Consider the following 14,787-nt stretch of genomic DNA (forward strand, 5'->3'; position numbering starts at 1 on the left):
AAAATTCTGAGAGAGAGAAAGTATGTTTGTACGTTCTAATTGTCTCACATTATACGTATTCGTGATTCGCCAAGAAAGAAAACAGTATATTCCGATCTTACAAGCTCTTAAACGAACAGAATCTAGCAAACGTGTCTCTCGCGCAAACTAATATCACCAACCCTTTCGTGACAACACACAGACACGCTCAAACACACACACACTCACCAGATGTAATCACCAACAACCTGTTCCACACACACGTACAAACACACATTCACACAATCGCGAACAGAGGGAGTGATAAGCTGAACAAGAGTTTATTGCAGTAGGTACCAAATTGTGTACAAAATGCTCTTGAACCACGAACAGAACAGAAGAAGTCATGATGAAGAGCAATTAAGTTAATTTTCCTTCACTTCACTTGTAGACAAGCCTCAGTTTAGACCTCAAACATATTTCACTGTATTTCTGATCATATGATGAAGAGCATTAATTAAGTTGTATCATCACTCTCCGTCACTCAACTTGTAGACAATCCTTTTGAGCTCAAACATCGTGCCTTATCGTGATTAATTTGTCTCGTTCTGAACAAACTGAAAGAAAAACTTAAGTTGTGTGCTTTCATAAACAGCAAACTAACAATGGCATTAGAATCCTTTAAGCAACAGTCCGCGCTACTGACTGCACCACGTCAGATTTGCCTTCGTTGGTGGAACTGTTTTCTTCAAGCGACAAAGACAATTGCAGATTTATTTGTGCCTGGCCACTTCACATTTACATTTTGGCAACAGATTCTTTACTTTTGAAACATCGTTTGCAAACAACAGAAAAAACACTGAGCTCTTTCAATTTACACAAATGATCAACTGGTTATGAAAAACGTAAAAGCACTGCTGAAGCCTAATGAAACTGAATGTTTGAACCTAAGACAAGCAGGATAGTCTTGAAACGATAAAAACAACCATGATCAAACTTTTTCTCTTTGAGAATGACCACGTCACAATGAACACAGCACCTTAAAAACTGAAATACTTTGATCTTCAAGACGTGTCCAAGTCTTCACTCATGCAAAAAACAAACAAACAAAGAAACACTTACAAAATCAAGGCTAAAGCAACATTGCAATAGCAGCAACAAAAACAACTTTCAGCGGACAACAAAAAAGTTGTACAAAAATAAAATTGAGTAGATATTGTATGTTCACAGGAGTATATATAGTAAAATCGGCTGACAAAAAAGTTTTCTTTTGATACAAAAACAAATTCAGCTTTATACAGAAGCAGTGAAATGGAAGAGAAACATGCTGAATAACATGGCAGTTCATCTACACACAAAAAAGAAAAGCAACAGAAATATTTTACAAAACAAACGCAGTTGTTTGTTACAAGTTCAACATTTAAAACTGCACAATACTTTCTTTATTTGGTGTTTAACGTCGTTTTCAACCGTTCAAGGTTATATCGCGACGGGGAAAGGGGGGAGATGGGATAGAGCCACTTGTTAATTGTTTCTTGTTCACAAAAGCACTGATCAAAAAATTGCTCCAGGGGCTTGCAACGTCTTCTATCTATATATATATACGACTTGTGTCTGTCTGTGTGTGTGTGTGTGTGTGTGTGTGTGTGTGTGTGTCCGCGATGCACGGCCAAAGTTCTCGGTGGATCTTTTTCAAATTTGGAGACCGTATTCAGCTACACCCCGGACACAACCTCATCGATGAGATATTTCAACACGTGCTCTCAGGGCGCAGCGCTGAACCGATTTTGGTTTTTCTCTGGATCTATTCCCAGTAACTCTTCCTTATCTTCTCCAGTGTTTTCAGCGTTTATCTCCCTTCCTTCGTGTGGCGTCAATCCATATTTCTGTTTCTATTTTTAGAAGGTCACTGTCGACAACGCTCAATCCATATTTCCGTTATACTATTTTTACTCTTCTCCAGTGTTTGGCGCGTTTATCTCCCTTCCTTCGTGCGGTCCCCGGCGCAGCCGGGTATTCGGCTCGACTTCTTCCCGGCGAAGCGGGTATTCATCTAGTAGTACAATATATGACCTTACTGGGAGAATGCAAGTTTCCAGTACAAAGGACTTAACATTTTTTGCATACTGCTTGACTAAAATCTTAACAAACATTGACTATATTCTATACAAGAAACACTTAACAAGGGTAAAAGGAGAAACAGAATCCGTTAGTCGCCTCTTACGACATGCTGGGGAGCATCGGGTAAATTCTTCCACCTAACCCGCGGGGGGACTGCACAATACATGCAAAAACAAATGATCAGATTGAGTTTGTACACAAAGTACGGCCTTTACAAAAATTGTGTAATTCCTCATTTAACTGTTGTTCATAAAAAGAGGAACTACACATCCATGACTACCAAACTGACGACCGAACTGCCACAGGACAGAACAAATGCATAGTCCAAAACTATAGCTTTGTTCATTTTGGCTACATGTTGAAATTACAGGCTTCACCACAGACCACCAGAGCAGTGGAAATTGGAAAAAATATGCAATGCTGTTGGAAGATAACAGATGCTTGCCCTTCTTGTGAGCCAATCAAACAGCAGTTCTTGGGTCACATGAACATTCCATAACCAATCAAATCACGGCAGAACTGTCAGGAGATGTTGAACAGCCAATGAGATGCAAGATATTCATTTCTGACATTGTAGGAACAGTTTATCGTTTATTGTTTTGGAGTCAATTTGAAATGAATGAAGAAAAACCTCATTGAGCTTTCGTTGCATAGCTTTTATACACACCAGCATCTTCTAAGCTGCTTTATGTTAAAATACTTTCTTAACACCAAGTCATTTACAATTCAAACCTTTACTGAACACAGAATCAGCACATCTCTTTGGAACACAATCAATTTTCATCTGGCATGTTTTCCAGAAAATCGACACACTCTCAGGAATAAATAGACAACTTCTAGCTGGAAGAACAAGTTTATTTGGTGTATGCAAATTCAACAAGGTATAATACCATTGACAATGTAATCACTGTATACAGGACTCAATTAGAAAAAAAAAATACACAAAGAAATTGGAAATGTAATGTAACGGTGGTCATGAATGAAATGGTGTTAAAATGTTCGATCTACCTAAACGTGAACATTATTCGTCTCATCTTTGTGGGTGGTGTTATTATGGTGGAAATTATTATGGCATTTTTTAAAACTTAATTTGCATCAAATCAAATCGAACAGATGCAGAACACTGAACAGTCAAATTTCTAATTAATCTGTTTTCAGATGAGAAAGAAATTATGCAAACAAACATGCAGTGCCTTCTTTCTCTCTCTGTAACTTACAATATCTGTTTCATTTGAAATCATTTGAGCAAAAAAGACATGGTTGATACTTTCCTTCTGCAGATGACAGTAGCATGAGTAATGAAGAATATCAATAAATAAATGTTCAGAGCTGTACACAAAAGTAATCATGAAAAAATAACAAAACAAGAACTACTAGGCTAGTTTCAACATACACACAAAGTAGACAAAAAACATGAAATAATACAAGTAGAGAAAATATTACAATGCTCGCTTTCTCTCAAAGCTTTCCAAATCCTTTGACATTCCTCTTCCATATTTTGATGTTTCTTCTGACATTTTATCTCTGTCTTTTAGAACCATTGAAATGTCACTCTTTTCCTTAATATTGTATCTAAAACATTATTTCTACATGAAATCAGGGTTTTTTTCAAACTGAACAAACAAAAAAATGAAATATGGAAAAGTAACTCCACAGTAAAAGCCAAACTTGATTTACAGTTTTATGCCTCATTGCTGTAATGTTAATGAAAAGACTATTCGAAAATTCATGAGTGAGTATTGCACTTTACTGAAAAGAAACATCTACTTTATACCTTTTCCATTAGTTTGATAGGCACTTAGAGTTTTATCTTTAACAGCATAACAATTTCTTGACTAAGTAATTCACATCGACTCCTTTAATTAACACCTTACAGTAAATGTTCTGTAATCCAAATTGTGTCCGCTTTTTGATTCGAGCATACACAAATTCCTTCTTTACCCGCACTTTTTACAGAGAAAAAAATCAGTCAGTTTCGTTTACAAGACAACACACAAACAAAGCACGCGATATTTGAAGGCTAATTATAATACAGAAAAACTAGAAGTGGCGGCAGCAATATTCCCTCTCGATAAGCCAGTACAAAAATGATGTAGAAAATGGAAAAATTAAAATAAGATTACTTCCAACCGGTGTGTAGATTGAAGTTTCGCCATCATGATTATTCAATATTACCAACGGACATCACGTCACAAATGCACACATTTAGCCGACAGACAGAGAGCAAGCACAGAAGCATCCAGCATGTAACAAATCACAGGCTGGAAGTATTGGAAGTATTTTTCAGTGATGTTTTATTCACATTTGCTCAATAATTAATCTCACAATTCTGTTTGTAAAAATATATTGGAAAGATTTTGCTGAAGTTGCCTGATTTATGTTAGAAATCACAAACTTCAACATGAACCTTTCTTAAAAATCATTCATTGTTTAACCAGGTTTGCTGAATACACTTTATTCCTCCAAAATGTGTCCTCGTTCTACTAGAATGGATATTTCTACTTGCAGAAAAAGATTTCATGTTCAATCTTGGAAATCCTTCCAATCTTCTACTTTTTAAATGGTGTAGATAATTATTCCAAGATAACAACAGATATTTTTGTCGTGAACATAAAATCGTATTACATTTACAAGGGAAGGCAAAAAGATAAGTGCTCAAAGCATTACTTTTTCCATCCAGGTAAAAGCTAGATTGGTTACTTCCCTTGAATTGTTGCAAACAAGCAACCACACACTCGGACAACTGGTGTTTCTTAAACTTATCCATACTTTAAGCCTGACTTGTTTTTTCCAAATTCTTAGAAAATCCTAAAAGTGCGGTTACAATACATTACAAGAAAAACTAAATCTGCATTAAAATAACGGCCGAGTAGATCTTCTGTAAACTGCACTTCAAATCCCAACAAAATGCAGGTTTCCTCGGCAAAAAGTTACAGCCTGTGATTTTACACACACTTCACAAATTCAAAACAACAAAAACAAAATAAAAAGTCATTTACATAGTCATCATCATCATTGTTAATTCTATACAAAAATGTCTATAATTATTATACTGCCTACAAAGAATAAAAAAATAAAATAAAAAGTGGGTATATAAGCCTTGGACTATTGTTGCGTCTCTTCCGTGCCGTTGTTTGGTTGTTTCTCGTCTGCTAAGCTGGGCTCGCTCTTCCAAGCCTTCTTGTGCTGGTCATGGCCGAAGCCCTCGTCGTAGTTACCTTTGGTGGCGAACAGTTGCTTGTAGTGGTTGGTGCAAAACAGTACGCTCCGGTTAATTGCGAACGTTTTGGGTCTGTGGACAAAAACAGTGTAAAGTAAGACACGGTTGCTGAGGATTTTCAAGTATTCCCTCCCTTAAAAGGAAGATCTATACTGATGATAAAAAAAAATTGCAAAATACATACATGAAACTTGAAAACATTGAAAACATTGCAAGCTTTAAAAGCATCAAAACATAAAACTTCAATAACACATAAAATCATGACTATCTATCACATTACCAAAGCCAGATCATTTGGAAAACAATTGAAGAGAGAGAGAGAGAGAGAGAGAGAGAGAGAGAGAGAGAGAGAAAGAGAGAGAGAGAGACAGACAGAGAGAGAGAGACAGAGAGAGAGAGAGAGAAAGAGAGAGACAGAGAAAGAGAGAGAGACAGACAGAGAGAGAGAGAGAGTAAAAGGAAGGGAGACAAATCACACACAGAGACAGACTCCAGGGGAGAAGAGCAGACAACCAGGGTACAGGTAAAACAGAGAGAGAGACGCAGAGAGAAAGACAGACAGACAGAAAAGGGGGGAGAGAGAGAGAGAGGAGAGAGAGCAGGGAGAGAGAGAAGGAGGGAGAGAGAGAAGGGGGGAGAGAGAGGGAGAGGGAGAGGGAGAGAGAGAGAGAGAGAGGGAGAGGGAGAGAGAGAGAGAGAGAGAGAGGGAGAGAGAGAGAGAGAGAGAGAGAGAGGGGGGGGGGGGAGTAGAGAAAGAGAGAAAAGAGTCACAGATAGATAGAAAGACGGACAGACAGACAGACAGGCAGAATTCTAAGGCTGAGCAGAAAAAGAAATCTACTGGGGTCAGGGGTCAAGTCTTGTTGGTGGTGGGATTTTCTGTTCTATCCTTCATTCTAAACTCTCTTCTCCTTTATCACAAATTATCCACATTCTGCTAATACTCGATTTGTTCCTAAAAACCTCAGGACAGGGATGATTAGTCACAATGATGCTACAAAATACATGTGTATTCTGACATTCTGTTAAACACATTCACGTCCAATCTCTCTGCTTGGCAGACGGTGTACTTCATGCTTTTCATATCATAGACAAAGGGTAAACCATTTTCAGCTAACATCAAAACAGTTCTCCAATACAATACAATCCTGAATTCAGAATGGAAGGGGGAGACAACATGCGCTTCAGACAAGCTCTGCTGTTCGTATTTCATGCAGATTAATTCTCAAAACGATTGGAAAGAAGCCATTAAACATGCAGGCAAAGTCTGATTGACAGCAAAAAAAGGGAGGTATACATTCAAAACAAGTAACTTTATAACATTCAACAAAACATGTTTCTGGTTGTTAACTGGTAACATTTCCTCCATTCTGTGTTTTTTGGGGGTCACAAAGGCTGAAAGGGATGATGAAAAAATAAAAAATAAAACAGTAAGCGTTAGTGTTTTAACTTTAAGTTAAAAAAAAGAAGTTATATTCATTTATTTCTTATTTCATGAATTTGATGAACGGTCTTAGGTTGTTCATTTCTTCCACGAATTCTGACAAGATTTATTTGTTAAATGCCAGAGTAGCTTTCATCACATGGGTTATTCTAGCACTCTTTTGTTGTCTTTGCTACACCATCAGATAGTGGTGTGTGCCCACCGAATCTTGAGACCTGCCTTCATACAACACGTCCAAAGCTGCTTGTGTTAGATACAATATGTAAAGCAGTCAAACCACTTACATCTGTTTTAGATCTATATGGTCATGGGTGTTGCAATTATTGGAGCAGGGTAGAAAGTGGCGTAGGATGGGAATCTAACCAGACATTTTACCTTTTAAGACAAAGAAATGGTTCACACAGCCCAGCTAAGGCAATGAGGGTAAATTCTGTGTTTTTTTCTTTTCTGTTTTTTTTTTTTGTTTGTTTTTTGTGGGGGGGGGGGGGGGGGGGATTATTGGTGTTTTTATTCTTTTTTATAGAGATACAAGGCAGATGGGAAATCTATTCTGATTAAGAGGGAGGTTACACTTACAATGACTGGATGCCAGGGGTTGTCATTCAGTTAAAGGCAAAATAAGGCAGCCTTAATTCAGATGGTATACCGATCTAAACAGCATACCACACGTTATATAATTATACACATCACTGTAGCTCACCAATACTATGCATTATATGTGTCTTTATACAAACCACCATTTCTTACCGTAAGCTGCGGTGTATAGGCTATTTGGCTTCCAAATACCATATGTATTTGGGGCAATCTATTGACATTTCGGGCAATACATTACACAGTCACCAAGGTACACTGCAGCCTATTACCTTGACATATTATTTGATTTCAGGAAGGTGAAAAATGACAGATGCAAAGGGGATGGGGTGGAGGAGGAGGAGGGGGGGGGGATTAAGGTTTTTGATCAGAAAGGCAAAGCCCCTTTAGAATCTAGGTCTTAAAAGGAAATTACAGGTCAAGGTCAATTTACCCCATCCAAAGGTCAAGGTCAACTTGACCCATCTAAGGGTCAATGTCACAGCTGCAGTATACCCTGGATTCTGTGCAGAGCCATCAGAGGATCAGGGTGGGGAGTTTTCTATGTGATGATAGCGTTTCGTGTGCTTTGTTTTTATCAAGGTGTAGCTGGTGTCACCTCCTTTTCCTTGTTTCTTCCCTTTGTCAGAACTCACCCAAACACAGATCACACCTTCCTCCTCAACAGTAAACAATATGGTGACGTAACAATAGAAGCACAAAAGGTGCAGCCACTCCAAATCTTCTTCTTTTTTTTTCCGCTGAGAAAATGTCCTCGTGTCACATAATCCAGGCACAGAACCACACGTCTCCTTGACACACAATATTACCTCCCTTACTACATTACATCCGAGGGTCAATGCCGATGATCAAAGTAGATGGATTACAGAGTCCTTGGGCAGGACTTGGTAGCATCCACTACCTTTTGTATTTTTCCTTTTTCTTTTTTTGGAGATCAGAGCTTTTTCATTCACGTCTTGCCTTATCTACAACCAGGGAAAGAAGACTTTATTAGTTCATTTGCTCTCCAAAGATTCTTGAGCCATAAACCTATCTCCTTTGTATTTTTTCTTTCTCCTTATAATTACTTCCCCCTCTCTTTCCTGATTTCCATTATCTTCACACTAAGATTCTGATTCTAATGCTCTAAATGCTGTGATTTTCTTGCTTCTATGTTCTGCAAACTAACTTGCATTATCAATCAGCATCTTCATTTTCTCAGTTCTAGGATCTAAGTACTATTCAAAAGCAGTAAAAACAAAATCTGTCAATATTTCTGTTTACGTTTCCTTCACCTTTGCAAACAAATAAAATAAAATAAATCGCTATCTACTGCATGATAATAGAAAATCTTAAAATGATATACTGCACAGCTAATGATAAAAGCAAGTAAAACTTGATTCAACTACCAAAAAAATAGATTCTTTTTTCTAGCCACAATTTTGCCCTAAGTATTTTTGTATTTTGTTTGTTATTGTTGTTGTTGCTTTTTGTTGTTGTCGTTGTTGTGTATGTGTTTCTTTTTTTCCGCCAGGGATGGCTCTTTCTTGTCTTCTTTCCTCTGAAGAATTCCCATCAAAGTTTTGTCATCTGTCTTTTTCTCCATGTTGGCTTTTCATAACTCTGCTCAGTTTGCAGTTTTGGCAAGATTTCTTTTTAAAAATCCAAAAACCATTTCAAACGTATCTTGAAAACAAAAAAACAACTTCCATTTAAAATACAACTTAAATTTCTGATGAACTTTGAAAAAACCCAACTTGGGTGACAGTGTATTTTTTTTCCTTTCCGCAACTATTTAATCGGTTTCCGACTCCAATCCTCGACACTTTTCATCCATCTATTTGAACATGAAATTTCTCAAATGAACAAAAGGCTTAATTATCTTGATGGTGCTAATCAAAATCTCTTCTTCGCTGAGGAGGAGGAAGATGCTTTCTCGTTGGGCGAGTTTTGACGCCGAGTCTGGACACTGAAGATCAGGAAGCAGACGAAGTAGCACCGGCAGAAGTAGATAAGGGAGGAAGAGGCGGAGAATGAGAAGAAGTAGTAGAAGTAGAAGGAATAGGAGAAGGAGAATGGTGTCCCCAAACGATCCGTTCCCTCCCTTCCATGGAGGAGGAGGAGGAGTAGGAGGAGGTGGTTGGAGTGTATCCTTACGTAAGTATGCAATGGCAGTGCGAACACCTAAAGCAGCTCTTGTGGTACGCGTGTTTCTCAATCTCAATCTTTTCCATCGCGTAAACGGTTTTCTGGCAGGCTCCGCATTTCTCCAGCTGAACGGCCACCCTCATACTCTTGCTGCGCCCCACCTGACGATGGAGTGAGGGAGAGCGGGCATTAGTGTGGTGTAATTAATTGAGTAATTAACCGTCGTCATCAGCGTGCCCTTTACGAGGCAGCAAAAAGGGTTAATAATGGTCGTGTCAATGGTCAAATGGAAAGGTTAATAATGTCAGCAGTCAAAGTCAGTAAAATAATGAAGAAAAAAAATGAAAAGAAAAAAATCAAATGCAAATATTAAAAAAATAAACTTCAATCCTTTGCTAGCCAACCACAAAATTAAAATAAAACCAGAATAAAATCAACCAAAAGCAAACTGGGTAACAATCAAAACATGAACTGCACTAGTGGAAAGAAAAGCAACTTCCTCTGATAAGAAAACTTGCAAAATGTTTTTTGTTGATTTGAAACTTTTTCTACCCAAAGGCATTTACTTATAGCAAAAATGGAGTAATTTTGAATTTCTGACTTAGGAGAACTTTCTCCCTGAAAGATGTGCAGGGAAAGATGATTTCCTTTTTATCTTGGTAAACAAGACATTTTCACTGATACAAGTTGCATTTCTTTCCATCAGCTTGCATTTTTCAACTGAAGTTTTAGTAATAACAAACCAAAAAGCAAACAAATCAAAGTGAAATAAGGAAACAAAACCAATGCAATGGGATGAAGTAAATAAGACAAGCAAACTAAAATGCAAAAAGGCAGGTGGTATAAATAAAATGCATGGCAAAAAAAGAGGAATGATGATATTGTAACTAAACTAACCAGTGCAAGGGTTCATTTCACCAGCCAAGGCCAAGAAAAGAAACATGCAACTGTTTTGCTGTTGGTTGGAATTAGTAGTTCACCTTTCAAATACAATTGTAGAAAACTATTATGTTGGTCAGGTTTACCAACAAGGACACTTTCAGCAGAGACTGATTTTTTTTGGTTCACTGATCTGTGGAAGGTTATCCATTGAGGCAAGGAGGTAGGGATTGGAGGGGGAGGGGCGGGGTGGTGTGTGTGCGGGGGGGGGGGGGGGCTATGTGTGTGTGTGTGCGGCTGGGGGGCTATGTGTGTGTGCGGCGGGGGCTATGTGTGTGTGCGGCAGGGGGCTATGTGTGTGTGCGTTGGGGGGGCTATGTGTGTGTGTGTGTGTGCGGCAGGGGGGCTATGTGTGTGTGTGTGTGTGCGGCAGGGGCCGGGGGGCTATGTGTGTGTGTGCGGCAGGGGGGCTATGTGTGTGTGTGCGGCAGGGGGGCTATGTGTGTGTGTGCGGCAGGGGGGCTATGTGTGTGTGTGCGGCAGGGGGGCTATGTGTGTGTGTGTGTGCGGCAGGGGGGCTATGTGTGTGTGTGCGGCAGGGGCCGGGGGGCTATGTGTGTGTGTGCGGCAGGGGGGCTATGTGTGTGTGTGCGGCAGGGGGGCTATGTGTGTGTGTGTGTGCGGCAGGGGGGCTATGTGTGTGTGTGCGGCAGGGGGGCTATGTGTGTGTGTGCGGCAGGGGGGCTATGTGTGTGTGTGCGGCAGGGGGGCTATGTGTGTGTGTGCGGCAGGGGCCGGGGGGCTATGTGTGTGTGTGCGGCAGGGGGGCTATGTGTGTGTGTGCGGCAGGGGGGCTATGTGTGTGTGTGCGGCAGGGGGGCTATGTGTGTGTGTGCGGCAGGGGGGCTATGTGTGTGTGTGCGGCAGGGGGGCTATGTGTGTGTGTGCGGCAGGGGGGCTATGTGTGTGTGTGCGGCAGGGGGGCTATGTGTGTGTGTGCGGCAGGGGCCGGGGGGCTATGTGTGTGTGTGCGGCAGGGGGGCTATGTGTGTGTGTGCGGCAGGGGGGCTATGTGTGTGTGTGCGGCAGGGGGGCTATGTGTGTGTGCGCGGCAGGGGGGCTATGTGTGTGTGTGCGGCAGGGGGCTATGTGTGTGTGTGCGGCAGGGGCCGGGGGCTATGTGTGTGTGTGCGGCAGGGGGCTATGTGTGTGTGTGTGCGGCAGGGGGGCTGTGTGTGTGTGTGTGCGGCAGGGGGGCTATGTGAGTGTGTGCGACGGAGGTGGGGGGGGGGGGGGGGGTGGGGTGGGGGTGGGGTGGGGGGCTATGTGTGTTTGTGTGTGTGTGTGTGTGTGTGTGTGTGAGTGTGAGTGTGTGTCTGTGAATTTAACAGATGAGACCTATTCACAAGGTGGTGAGGGCTTCAGTCTCCCGCAGACAACAGAAAGGCCTGTCTGTACCGGCAAGACTATGACACTGTTCTGTTAGGAATTGGAGGACTATCAATTACTAAACCAAGCTAGACAGGGTGGGGGTGTGGGAGACACTGAGGAGGGAGTAGGGACAAAAAAATGGTGGTATGAAGATGACACAGACAAAACACAATGGTGATGAACCCATGCGTGAGATTAGCTGAAAGAAAAGGGCGGTTATTATCTAACAATAACAACATTTTCTACTAATGCAAATCTTCATACAAGTCATTCAAAGTTCGAAACTACAATAAAGACACGTCACTAAACAACAACATCTATAAACTTTCCCAATGCTAGTGCTCACAGTTCCAATTACGTCATGCCTTATAAACTCAAATTCGAATTCTGACCAAACAAAGACATAGGAAGAAGTTAATTACGACGAACAAAACACACAGACTTTGATTCTATTATGATCATGTTCTTTAGCTTTTATTTTCCTTGCGCACATATTGTAATTTGTCTTGTCAGTTGACTTTTCTCGTTCAGTAATCTTGTTCAATATTTAAATGATGGTCCTATTTATATCCATTAAAGAGTGTTTAGTAACTTGTTTTGGGTGATGATTAGATCTATCTTAATAATGATCTTTTTGCGGATACGGCCACTACTTTGGCGTATGAGGTAAAAGACTAAACCAAGCTTGCAGAGCTGTTAAAGAAATAACATCAGTAAGTAGCGCTGTAAACGTAAACAAGAAAAACAAACCCAATATTTTGATTAAAATTAGTGGTCAAAATCAAAGTCAGACCAAGCAGTATTAAAACAGGAAGCCAGAAAAACGTACAATAAGTATTAAGTAAGTAGTTATGAGAGCTTATTCATATACTGTATGAGATAATCGGGAGGTTTTGATCTTGCAATTTCATGTTCAGTTGGCCTGGAAACTTCGCCCCCTTTCCAAAGCTGGAATATTGATTTTATACTTAGAGAAGGCCAGTGGAAAAACGAAAGAAACAATTAATTTTCCGGCAGGAAGCAAGTACAACATAAATACCGATAATTTGTTGTGCTACAACATCGAAAGCTCGTCCCAAAGAAGTTGTTGCACGCAAGCAAACTAGCAACATCCAGCTTGCGTACACTTAAAGCAAGATACATAATAGTCAGTGAGTTCTAGAGTCTTGACTGTGCGGAAAGATTGTAATAATAACTGTTTTTCCCGACAGCTTATGACTTACTCCACAGACACTTGATGTAGAGTTGGTGGGGGCTGGTGTTGGGGGGGGGGGGGGGGGCTCTCCTGCTTAGTATTAATGCACTGCGAAGTACCAACACACCCTGTGTCAAGTGCCTGTGGAGTACTCATGCAAGCTCTCGCGTCAACTAACAGAAGTAACTTCCTGACATCTCAATTAGTAACGTCCCTCATGCAAAGCGCTTCCTTGAATAACCAAAAAGAAGGACGTATACAGGACGCTGGCTTTCCACAACCAAAGACGTTTGTATGCACAGTACAGTGAAACACCCCAAGACCTCCACAGATCTGAGAACATCGGGTCTTAAAAAGCAGGGAGTCTTAAAATGGGGGTAATTCTACAGAGGTTATGAACAGAAAGTCTGAGAAAATCAGGTCTTAAAAAGGAGGGAGTCTTAAAATGGGGGGGGGGGGGGGGGGGGGTCTTAAAAGGGGGGTTCCACTGTATTTTCAAACCACTCTCTTTTTCTCAGATACCCTGCTAAAATCAAGAGTGCACGGTCATGCAAGGAAAACAAACCACAGTTGCACGCAATGCTTCCTTGGTTAGAAGAGCCCACCTAAAGAGAGAAGACATGCAAGGGGTCGGGACTGACAGCCATGCCAGGCAGACTTGGCATGCACAAGCGAACGGTCAGCAAGGGTGTTTTCCTTTTTATTTTTTTCCCAGCCATAATAGTCCTTTCCTTAGTAAACGATCTACTCACAGTCTTAAATCTAGCCAGGCAGAGTGAGACATTTGTTGGTGAATTAATTTCACAAATGACCACCCGAATCGTTGTATTGTTGAAACAGTTTGCGTTTTTGTTTCTGTATTTTGTGTTGTATTCATGTACCCCTAAGGGCTTTTGTGAAATATAGGCCTACCCTCGTCTTGCCTTGTATCCGTCAAGAATTGAATTCATCCCACCCCCCATTCAAAACTCTAAGTCCCACTGTGCACAGAAGCAACCAGGCTCTCAACGTTTAGTATGTGTCCAAGTGGCGGGATCTTCCAATACCATGTACAAGTCGGGTGGTCCAAACTGTTTTCACGGGATGGACTATGCCTTTGACTGCCACTTCTATTCCCCATAACCCTGGCAGCTGCCACACATACACACTTCTCTATCGATCCCTTCTTGCCAAGCGTTTCCACGCACACTTTTATTTTATTTTATTTTTAACCCCGCATCAATCTCTTCTTTCCATGACCCATCTCGCATGCTCCTCAAATGCTGCTTTACGACTGCAATCTTTCTGAGCGCCGCCTACGGGGAATAGTGGCTGGGGGAGCAATATTCAATTCGCTAAATTGAAAAATGGAACTGACGCAAATGCTGATGCGTTCAGTTTTATTTTATTTTATTTTTTTTCCTTTTTTTTTTTTTTTTTTTTGGGGGGGGGGGGGGGGGGTTGACTTTCGCAGATGTCCAGACAGATGCTGTGTGTTTGTACCGCGATATTCATAGATTATTCAGTTTACTGGGAGATTGTTGGAACACAAGCAAGTTAGTTCTCTCGATACGGTTAGCAAGTGCGATAACAACCACACAATTAGTTCAAAAAGCAGAACAACACTAAGGGAGAAAGGCTATAGGAAAAAATCATCAAAAAATAAAACATAAAATGCTACTAAGCTTTATGAAATTCAGGAAAGAGTGTAATGAAATCCCAAACACTGTATGTTTATTGAAAACGTTTGTCCTTGGACATTTGATGAAATAAGTTGATGTTCAATTCAAAGGAACCAGAAATTACCAATATTTCGAAGTGTTTAAATCTATTCCTTGCAAC

At 40.6% G+C, this 14,787-nt stretch overlaps 1 protein-coding gene across 9 annotated transcripts in view; it reads right to left on the reverse strand.

Annotated features, from left to right (window-relative positions):
• Window positions 1-283: 283 nt before the first annotated feature.
• LOC138970768 (serine-rich adhesin for platelets-like) overlaps window positions 284-14,787 on the reverse strand; it is a 162,479-nt gene continuing 147,975 nt past the window's right edge. For 7 of the 9 annotated variants that reach the window (XM_070343288.1, XM_070343287.1, XM_070343286.1 and 4 more), the window contains 2 exons: window positions 9,471-9,622; window positions 284-5,371 (listed from right to left, as the gene is read on the reverse strand). In XM_070343288.1, coding sequence (XP_070199389.1) covers window positions 5,185-5,371; window positions 9,471-9,622 — 339 coding nt within the window. In that variant the 3' untranslated portion in view covers window positions 284-5,184. The remainder of the gene's footprint in view (window positions 5,372-9,470; window positions 9,623-14,787) is intronic. The other 2 variants (XM_070343284.1, XM_070343285.1) reach the window with 1 other exon arrangement.

Source organism: Littorina saxatilis, linkage group LG7, assembly GCF_037325665.1.
Source record: "Littorina saxatilis isolate snail1 linkage group LG7, US_GU_Lsax_2.0, whole genome shotgun sequence".
Taxonomy (NCBI): domain Eukaryota; kingdom Metazoa; phylum Mollusca; class Gastropoda; order Littorinimorpha; family Littorinidae; genus Littorina; species Littorina saxatilis.